The sequence below is a fragment of the Diospyros lotus genome, chromosome 8 (genome assembly GCF_014633365.1).
Source record: "Diospyros lotus cultivar Yz01 chromosome 8, ASM1463336v1, whole genome shotgun sequence".
NCBI classification, from domain to species: Eukaryota; Viridiplantae; Streptophyta; class Magnoliopsida; order Ericales; family Ebenaceae; genus Diospyros; species Diospyros lotus.
In genome coordinates this window covers 22,105,125-22,116,374 of record NC_068345.1, presented here as the reverse complement: position 1 = coordinate 22,116,374, position 11,250 = coordinate 22,105,125, and the positions used below count along the sequence as shown (strand labels likewise).

Here is an 11,250-nt window from a genome sequence, read left to right as displayed (position 1 = left end):
TCGATGGTCAATTTTCTTACTCCACCTTAGCTTATGGACTATTCCAATCACGATTGTAACCTCCTTGGTCTGAAAACACCATTGGAAGGCTTCCAATCGGCCATTTAAAGCCTCAATTTCTAGCGATCATCAACTTTCTGACCAAGTTTCAAAACACCCTCAAACTTGTATAAAAACCTTCCAAATTCTCCAAAAATGATGCCCACCACTCTTAGAACAAAAGCCCCTTATCGATTTTCCTCGAATCACTCTCAAATGCTAATCTTGGGCTAAAACCCTTGCTATTTATAGGTAAAAATGATCATCCATCGGCTAATCAGCGGCCAAGACTTGGTCACCAAGCATTATAGGTCATGATGGACCTACCTCTAGCAAGATTCTGACCGTCTCATCGCTGGAATCCTTGAATTTCACCGACGATAGGCGACGACCACGTGAAGTTGCAGGTTTCACACTTGCAATTTCTGAAAATTACACTTTGACCCCTTTCAGCTTTTCCCAATTGCATTTCGGCCCTTTCCTTGAAGCCCCTGAGTTTTCCAACAATTCCATTAAAACTCATGAGTTCCAAATTCTTCATTTCATCTTCGAAGATTTGGAAAAAAATATCTTTTTGACCACCATCGGCCAAGATTAATAATTTGTACTTAGGCCCAAATATATGTAAGATCATGTTTTAATCGTGAATCCCTTTATTTTATCCTGAAACCACTTCAGGCTTGTTCCTTATTCAAAACTTGAATCCCCTCAGGGTTCCGTTAACTTTTCATAAATCCCTTACAATTATTCGATTTTTCAAACTGAATCATAACTATACTGAAAATTGTCTTTGTTTTGATTGTTTTCAATGTCATAAATCTCGTCTCAACACACTCATCAATGACATACCTTTTTCCTAGCATATTTACGTTCCAAGATACACCATTCCATTGATTTGGCAATTAATTAACTGAATTCTCAAACCGATTTTTAATTCTTTGAACTTACTCAACACTATGCAATATGGGGTATTACACATGATACCCTCCAATGAATGCAACCTATGGCCCAACATCATCATGCAATGCAATGAAGGTTTTAAGTAAATATTTCATACATGCTTATTTATTAAAGATGTTCACATCATGATCATCATGTTCACTTAGACATTTCAAGATCATATTCTCCCATGAGCCAATGATATTTTCATCCACATGATTTAACATCTCTTATCGAGTTCCATTTCCATTCTATTTCTCAATATCAAGCAAATTGATCGCATAAATTCATTATTAAAATATCGTAGTTTTCTTTTCTTATTACACATGATAAATTTCCCCTCTTTAAGATACCCACATATCATCAAGAAGCATTTTAAGGCTCATTTGAACACTACAAAATGTTTGGGGAAGAGATTACAAGCATTTAAAAAGTTTTAAAGCAAAACAGAGAAGGGTTAGTTGACAAATCGGAAGGACTTAGTTGACAGATTAAGGATTTAATCAACAGATTTGATACACTTAATTAGTCGACAGACTAAATAACTTAGCTGGTAGACAGAAGCTAAAACACCCACTTAGTTGACATATGCAAGATTTAGTCGACAGATAGAAATCAAAACATCCACTTAGTTGACAAATGCAAAATTTATTCGACAGACAGAGACCTGGAACACCAAAAACACACGACATACGCACAATTTTCAATCCCCCAAAGCAAGATAAGCCAAAATCTTGCTTCCTTATAGCTTTTACTCAACAAATGTCATTCCTTGAAAAACATATAGGATGATTCAAGACCTTATTGAGACTTCCAATGAGACATACTAAATTTTTAAAGAAAACCAACATTTTCCTCAAGAAAATCCCATAAGGATTTACTAGACATGAAAAAAGACCCATTTAGATTCAAAGGGACATTTTTAGCAATCAAGATTAAAAGAAGTGAAACTTGAGATTTAAATAAATTCAAGAGCTTAAAAGAGTTTTCCCTTGAAATGAAAAATTAAAAGAAGATAAAAAAACTTACATTTAGGGGGCGTTTGGTACAGGAGAAATTTTAAGATTCTTGAGAATGTTAGGTTGGGAATCAATATTCCCATGTTTAGTACAATTTTTTTATAAAAAGAATCATGGGAAATAGGATTCTCGGGAATGATTTTTAAGTAACTTTCCCACAAAAAGATTTCCATGGGGAGGTTGGGAATCCAAGTTTACCATGGACTTTGGAATGTTTTTAACAAATAAAAAAACTAAAGCACCCCTTACCCTTTTATAACCCCATACAAACATATTATATATATTATATATATGTAATATATTTATATTAAATATATTATATATATGTATATATATTTATATATTATATATTAAATATAAAAATATATTATAATATATTTATATTATTATAAAATATTATATATATTAAAATACATATTCATACAAACATATATATTATGTATATATATTATATATACACATGCATATATATACATAATGTATAAAAAATAATATTTTTTTGACTTTCTAAAGATATTGTGGGTCCCAATATTTTATATAGTAGAAAAAATTTATCATTTTTATATAAAAAATTAAATAAGGGTAATTTTGGAAAAAAAAACATGAATTTCCAAAAATGTTATATTTAAACCAAACATATGAATGTAAGATTCTCAGAAAAAAATACTCAACATTCTTGAGAATATTTAAATCTAACCAAACATAGAATTGCATAAATCTTGGGAATCAAAGATTTTCAAGAGCACTTTCAAGAATCATGAATCCCAGGAATTTAAAAACTTCTCCCGTACCAAACGCCTTCTTAAGAGAAACAAGGGAGGAAGACTTGATCAATGGAGAAGATAAGTAGAGAGCTTGCATAACCAGAAAGAGATCCAAGAAGAACTTGCCTTAATGATGCTTGAACCGAGAGAAGAAGAAACAACCAATTGCAATCCCTCTACTTGAAGTTTCAAGAGATTAACAATGGAGGAAGAAGAAAAGAAGATGGGGAAGGAGATGAAGAAGAATAAGAAAAGGAAGAGAAGGAAATAGTCAATCGGGAGAGGAGGGAAGAGAGAGAGGAAGAGAAGATAAGAAAAAAAGAAGGTATGGGAGAGGAATGGACTACCATTAGCTTACTAACCACTCCTTGGCTAATTACCAATTTTCCCTCCTCTCTAAAACATACACAATGCCCTCAGTAAACCCATATTGGACATTTGTCTCTTTCTTTTCTTTTCCCATTTTCTTTTCACCCAATAATACACACCAAATTATTTATATAAAATACCTATTTTACCCTTAGTTTTATCACACTCAACATATAAGGCAAACCCTCTTTAGTCATTCTATCATTTCATTTTCATTTAATAAAAACACATCATCTCATGTACATGGGCTCAAGCCCAAATCAATAGCTGTCGACGTTTAGAATTGGTCGATAGTGATTCGTAAGCCCGCAATGAGAGAACAAGCACAAATGCAAAAAAGAGAAACGAATAGAACGAATAATAAATCGTATGCAGGAAAGTTTTTACATGGTTCGGCTAAAATGATGCCTAGTCCATGACTGTTCTCTGGTTATTACAGCAAAGTAACAATATATCATTATTGTCCATCCCCTTTTACAATGATCGTTGACCCCTATTTATAATGTGGGGTGTTTACAATTTTCATAAAATCCAAAATAAAAGGATAATATTATGGAGACAAGATGTCCTTATCAATTCCATAAAATTGGGAGTAGATCTCGCATTATCAGGGGTCCAGTTTGTCTCGAATAAGACAGGTAGGAATCGCCTCTAATTATTCTACCGCCTTGTTGTTATGCGAGTTGAATGGTTTGACCAGCAAGCTGACAGCATCGCTAGGAGCTCGTTTGGTTATGCGATCTGAGGTCGGGTTTCAGCGATGTGCGACCTTGCTTTGACGACCTCGACCTTGGGCCTGTTGGGCTTCAGAAGGTTGGGTCGGCCTGCTGGGTCAAGTCCAACCCATAAGAAAGGTGGTCCGAAAAATATCCATAACAATAGCCAACTCATTTTTAGACCCAATGGGTTAACTCTTCAACTTGTCCTCAACCCATTTCTTTCAAGTTAAATAAAATACAGCACCATTTACACTTGGGTTTAACGTAATTATAGGAGTCCAATCCATTAGAGATGGGCTTACTTTAATTTTTTCAACTATCCATTACATTAGATCTTTCAACCTTTAGCCCAAACCTAATTTAACACACTACTTAAGACTTTTCAATTCATTGACGGGTGTTAAATAGCTTGGTGCCTTTGAAGGCCATCACGCCACTGCGGCTTCATCGAGGTCTGGGCCGACAGCAGGGAAGCGACTGGCCCAATGACTGCGGCTTCATGTGTGGAAGATCCCGCGTGCCTTCTAACGATTTCTATGCTACAGACCCTTTCTGTGTTACCTTTCCAAAGACCCTTTAGACTCTGCGAAAGACTAGTTATTCAAAGGCTTTCAAAAGCCATCACGATCCCTTAGCTCTTCCAGACCCCTTGTGGTGTCCCGAATTTTGAACTTTTGTCTAAATTCTACTTGAGCTATTTTTTAAAATAAATAAATTTAATTATTATAATTAGACACATATATGTATTCATTTACATATACATTTATTGTAAAAAGCCAAATAAAAAAGTTTTAAAAATGGATTTAAACTAAATCCAATTGGTAATATCTAATCTAAATATAAATAAAGTTGAACCAAATCATATCACAATTGGTTATTGAATCAGGATTCCATTGAATTTAGTCTAGATTTGATACCATTGTTAGGTCATATGCCCTTTAACATGAGTGAGTAATTGAAATATATTCCAAAAGCGCAAACCATTTACTATTATGTAAATTTGTATCCAACCATTGACTTATCAACACTACAGTTCTTTATTTGCTTTTTCTTTCTTTCTTTTTTTTCCACCGAAATATGAAAGGGAAACATGTGAGGGAAAATGGGCTCCTTTAGCAGCTGAAACGCTGTCTATTAAAAGGAATATCCCTAAAACCGCTCTCTCAAGGAAAAAGAGGGCTAACCAGAAAATAGCTGTTTCTGTTTTCCCACAATTCAACGGGTTGATTTGCAAACATGGATGCTGCTACCATTATTATTCAAATCGGATGAACGCAGACTGAATTCTTAAGAATACTGCAGACATTACTTCACGGATCATCAGAGATGTGGGTAACACTGGCGGCGCTTGTACAGCTGCAAAAGTGAGGTGACCCCAATTCTAGCGTCAAAGTCAAACTTGAATTTGAGCTCGAGCACACAACATTTATTTCAGCTCCTTACATTGCCTGTCACATTCTAGGAATAGTTCAATGAACTCATATTAGGTTAGAAGGCTATAATAATACCAGTAAATTAACAAGAAGGATACCATTTCATTCATAATTTTCATAATATGAAATGAGCTCATTGCATTTATGTGCATAGCATCTTTAGCAGTTTTTTTTTGTAGAACAATAATGTTACGCTTGAATCCCACATCAATAGTCTACTAGGGTCTCTGGTATATTTCTTGTAATCATGGCGCTCCAGATGAAAATAATGTCATAAATTAGTTGCATATACTCCGAAGATAACCAAATTATGGTAACCTGTCCACCATTCAAGTAACTTACTTCATAGTTAAATTCAAGATTTTGAACAGAGACAAGCAAGAACAAAGGTTACCTGGTTGTTGAGGTCAATTAGAATGAACAATCAGCTGAATGAGGCACTAAAAAGCGTGGCAGGTGAAACACCCACTCAACGAACTAATCTGTCTGGTCCGGCGGAAAGATATGAGCTTATTGGAAGTCCTGGCAACTTGATGGGACTGATTGGTTAACGCTGAACTCCGCATTTCTTGGGCCTTCTTTTGAGCTGACCTCAGTTTTTTCATAATCCTGTCCATGGATGATGATCTCTTCTTTTCAAGTTTCATCTGAATCATATGATTTTACGTCAGTAATCCTAACTACCAAAATCTTCAGCAATTTTGTTTAGGTTTCAAAAATTGCAGATCCTGAAAAGTTAATCGTTCCCTTTGAGCACCCTCAATGATATATGCCATGGACATCATGCTAAAATTTCATTCAAATGCTTTAACATAACTGATTGTTAGCTATAATATGCCTAAAAAGTAGATGAAAGCATCACGCAAATAGGTTGGATGAATGATAAAATACTTGCTCAAAAAACAATAGGAAAATACGCAATAAGAAGAAAATATTTCAAGAACCTCAAGCTTCCTTATTGCTGCCTCAGCTTTTGCCTTCTGGAGGTTCTCCCATGCGGTGATTTTGGCTTCCTCCCTCTTCATTCTGAATCATCAACAAATGTTTTAATCATCACTATAATATTCCAGAATAGTAAATAAGACTATTGGAGTTTTTGAGGAACAACCAGCAGTGAGAAACTTAAAAATACGGCAAAGCATAATATAACAGAGTAAGGGAAATGGTTGAGTTCATAGAGTTTGAACACAAAAAAGGAAGAAAAAAACAGATAATTGCAAGAAATTATATAAGTATTACATGACTATGATCTTCCATCTAAAATTCTGACTTGGTTGAACAAGTATACCATATAATTGTTAAGGTTGAACGAATGATAACTTATATAAATAACTATCACGCAAAATCTTCACAGAAGTATGTATCATACAGTCTTATGGCTCATAATAAAGCCCTTGTAGTAAATGTTTGACTTGTAATTGCAACTAGGAGGGGAACGAAGGAAAGGAAAAGCCAGTGAAAGAAATGACAGGATTGAAACATTTTTTTTTTTACTTTATTTATTTATTTTTTTTTGGTGGGGGACTGGGGGGTTATTTTGGGAGAGGAGGGGATGAGTGGAATTGGATTATAAAACAAAAAGAGCAGCAGTATATATTTGTCAAAAAGATCATATTTTAGTTAGATTATCCACCAAAGTATATGCATAAGTACGAAATCCTAGTTCCAAGGGATTTCATAGCATTTACTGAATTAAGATTGCACCACTCTAGTCTCTTTTTATTCTATTTCAGCCAACAAGATCACCTAGGTGTTTTATTAGAACAAAACAAATTAAACACCTCAACCAAGTATATTTCTAGTTTATGTGCCATTTCTTGTGCTTTTCACCTTGTTAAAAAAATGGAAATCATGAATGACCTAACTCTTTATGAAGCTGCCCTCTATGAGCACTAAAAAAAAAAAACTAAAAAAGGGAATAACACAAGTCAGATGAGAGCATATTACACACTTGGAAATGCTTTTTGTTGCCTCTGCAACTTCCCAAGCAGAAGGTCGAGCCTCCACAGCCTTATTTTTCCAGTCCTCAGCATTTTCTGAGCCTTTTCCTAGAAATCGAGCTCTATGTTTCTTGGACCACCTACTCAAAGTTACCTGCTCATCAACCTGCACATCTCTGACTTCTGTTTTAGAGGAATGGACATGTTCCAACTCCAAAATGGATAGCACAGATGGAGTCAAGTGTGAGAAAGACAGCCTCCTCTCGGGAGATGAATGGAGGCTAGCCTGTGGGCTCATCTGGGTTGCCATATCCCTTCTTGAAACAGCACTGGAAATGTCAATGGCTGCATCCTTATCACCTTGAAGTTTATCATCTGTTGTTATCATCAAATCACAACAGGCCAAAACTAGAATTGAAAAAGATTACTACTTTTAACATGGGGGAACTTGGAAAATGCCAATGCTCTAAGCAGAAAATAGCTTAAAGATGGATGCTTCAGTCATCACATGATATGAATAAAAAAAAGAAAGTGGTTCCAAGAGTTGAAAGAAGCACGTTGAACAAGTTGTGACACATGATGCCCTATGTCAACTCACCCAAACATTTGATCAGCTTAAGGACGAATGTTGCCTTAGCTGGAGGATTAACCTGGGCAGTTTGTTCAAATTGCAGCAAGTCTTCCTAACCATGCTGGGTGGACTAATATCACATGATACTTGCCACCACTTCTTAAGGATGTTAAGATCGTAGCTCATCAAACAAAATTGTTGGGAGTGGTATCACCTAAAAAAACCCTACATATTCTGGAGCCTTGCTCCATCAGCCATCCATAAACTCAGAGAGTTAGCAAATTAAGGCATCATATTGCTGAGACATTAAACTAATCAAATTTCAATGATAATGTCAACCATTACATGATTTGCTATTGTCCTATGCATGCTACTGAGGAAAGAAACACAGTGTGTGCACTTGCTCATCATCAATTGTACCTTATCCAAAGGGTCAATGCATGACATTCATAGTGTAAATTGACTTCTAAAAGTCACATTGAAAATATAAATCCATGCAAAAGAACAATGTGGCAAAATTTTACACTGGATGTGTGGCTAACTGATCCAATGATAAGTTCATTTCTTCACAGATGTAAGAAACAGGAGCATATAACAGAAATAAATCATTTTAAATTATAATCAACTATTGATCTACCCATCCTTTTTAATTCTTTTGTTCTTTCTTTTTAATTTTTTTTTTCATACACTAAAACTGGTGCGAGGTCATCAAAAACAATTTCCAATAAAGGCTTCTAGCAGAATTTTGTTCGATTATCAAAAAACTGTATAGCTGGAATTGAAATAAGCTCAAAGGTAGCTGTACCTTGGGGACCTGGTAATGACAAATGGTTCTGCATTTCAGTACACCCGTGTATGCTAACTGACCTTGCCATGCAAGGCTCCATGGGTGGAGGACATGTTCCAACTCCATTGTTGCCTGTGCCAGGACACATTGATAAATGACCCGCTGCTATTACTCCAGCTGAAAATGGAGATCCTGCCACTAAATTTTCAACAGTGTCACCTTCAAACATGGGTGCTGCTGGTGAATATAATGAGTAATATGCAATTCCAGGAGGCCCAAGAGGTCCACTCTTGGACTTTGGACGTTTGTGCAGTTGCTGAGATGAAGGTTTGACAACACCTTCACCAGAAACTGGACTGAAAATCCACCTCTCAGCATCTTCCCACTTGGAAGGAAGTGTCCTTCCATTGTTGAAAGGCAACATTGCAGAACCAATGTGCCTCTGGTGCATATTGTTATGTGTTGGCACACGTTCAGAGCTCCAGCCTTTGTGGATTCCAACACTAATGTGTCGATTATTAGGTGTTCCAGGACTCAGAATCGTCCCTGTTGGCCGACTTACAACAGAGCTCTTTTTCATTACTCCAAACCGTGGTGAGGAATTTGCGGCATTGATTATATGATTGTTCAGATCTAGCGAAGCAGGTCTTCGCCTGTTAGTCTTTTTCTGTAGAGCTTCAGATCTAGATCTCCGGTCTTGACATTCTGATTCAAGAACACCAGAATAGTGTCAAAGACAGAGATAAACTTACAACTTGAAATTGGAGATTATACGGTCCTGGCACTACCTTTAAGAGCTTGAGAGAAGGAGTTCCCAGCTGAATCTTGGGATTCAGTGGCGTCATCTATCTCTGCATTGACCTCTTTTTTCAGAGCTGCATATACATAATAGAAGGACAACGATGAGTTGTGAGAAACAGGGAGAGAGAACCATATAAATTTGAAATTTTACAAAAAAACAAACATAAAAAAAGGCGTTGTTTCCTGCGTATAGAAAGCCAAATGATCTGAGCGTTCATGCGTAGGGTACCTTTTGCTTTTTCTATTTTTCTGGCATGGCGACTGTATCTGTGTACTGAGGACCTGCTTGGATCTGAATCTGGACCACTCGAAGTCTCATGCAGATCACGTCCTGCCAAATGCTGGTTTGTGTCGAAGATTGTTAACTAACTCTTCGAAACAGGCGAATGTCATTCAAGAACTAGATTTGCAATTTTCGCAGAAAAGAAGAAAGAAAACAAAAACAAAAAAAACAATGGCATATACCAATCCCAGCGTTGAAGCTCAATTCATCGCCGTATGACAATAGATCATTTCAGGAATAACAATTATCTTTACATATATACCGCTTCTTTTTCACTCATATCGCTTCGTTCTTCAATAAAACACTATTGAAGTGCATGAAAATCCTCATACATGTGTAGCTATGCGATAGTGATGTTCGCGCGAAGCGTAACAGAGCGAATAGCACAATCAATCAAAAAATGCAGACACTTACAAATTCAGTTCCAGAAACAAATCCACCGAAAAACGCAAACTCGATACACATGCAAGAAATGCTTGTATCCACGGAACCAAAATACAAAATGAAGTGGAGAAAACGGACCTGAGAAACTTCAGAGGCGAGAGAGTCGCGGTCATGAACATCGGAGGCGAAAGAGCAGCGATCGACGCTGGCGGAAGCGGAGGAGAAAAGGCTAACACTGGATTCGAGGGTGAAGATGCCAGAGTCGGGGCTTAGATCTCGAGCTCCGGAGTGCCGACGCTGATCCTCAAGCCCTAGCTCGCGCATCGCCGGTTGCTTCTTCTCCTCGCAATCAGAGACACACACTGCACAGAGAGAGAGAGAGAGAGAGAGAGAGAATCTGTTGGCGTGGCGGGTAACAGAGGGAAATGATGTATAAATAAATAAAATGGCTGGGGAGGGGAATTAATTAATTAATTAATTAAAAGGGGGATGAAACGAAGCTCCCTAGGAAGCATCGGAAGAGAGACTAAGAGTAGCAGACGGGCAGCAGCAAGATGAGATGAAGACAAGCGTGGGATTTCGCTTTTTCCCCTTCTTCTGGTGCGGGCCCATATCCATTGGCACCTAAGTTATATGATGATGATGATGATTGATTGATGATGCAAGTGTGACCTGTGATTTCTTTTTGAATTTTGACCCTCACCCGATAATTGCTCCAATTAACTTACAATGTTTCATATTCTTAATGCCCATTATAACTTTGGTCTTTGGGCCTGAAAGTGCCTTAGATTGAAAAAGATATAAAAAAAAAAAAGTTAAAATTCACTAAACCACTTAAAAGTTTATAATTTGGGACACTTAACTCTTTTATAGTTTTTTTGGCCAAAAAACTATATTAATCACATACCTGAAAAATAAAATGACCACAATGCCCCCAATTCGTTTTAATAATTGCACATAATTTTATTATCACAAATCAATTAAAAACTAAAAGTACCAAATCTGTCTTTTAAGTGGAAGACATTAGTGCTAATTGATGATTTGAGAGAGAAAAGTAGAGAAAAAAAAAGTGGGAAAATGTAATCACTAATCCTACATAGACTCCAAACCAAAGCAAAATCACATTTTATCTCTAAAGAAGTGTAAAAGTCAAGTCATTTCAATTCATTTGTAAAAAATAAAAATAATCATAATTTTCAATT

At 36.3% G+C, this 11,250-nt stretch overlaps 1 protein-coding gene across 5 annotated transcripts; it reads right to left on the bottom strand.

The window, feature by feature from the left end:
• Window positions 1-4,862: 4,862 nt before the first annotated feature.
• On the bottom strand, window positions 4,863-10,642 carry LOC127808865 (uncharacterized). Of its 5 annotated transcripts, none has more exons than XM_052347542.1 (8): window positions 10,187-10,641; window positions 9,611-9,722; window positions 9,369-9,455; window positions 8,599-9,285; window positions 7,234-7,630; window positions 6,227-6,308; window positions 5,677-5,929; window positions 4,863-5,307 (listed from the first exon to the last, which is right to left on the bottom strand). In XM_052347542.1, exons 1-7 carry the CDS (start codon window positions 10,370-10,372, stop codon window positions 5,723-5,725), a joined length of 1,758 nt encoding a protein of 585 aa, XP_052203502.1. In that variant the 5' UTR covers window positions 10,373-10,641; the 3' UTR covers window positions 4,863-5,307; window positions 5,677-5,722. The 5 variants fall into 5 exon arrangements, with proteins under 5 accessions (XP_052203502.1, XP_052203503.1, XP_052203505.1 ...); XM_052347543.1 differs by having other exon boundaries at window positions 4,863-5,297; XM_052347545.1 differs by having other exon boundaries at window positions 7,234-7,597.
• Window positions 10,643-11,250: the final 608 nt, after the last annotated feature.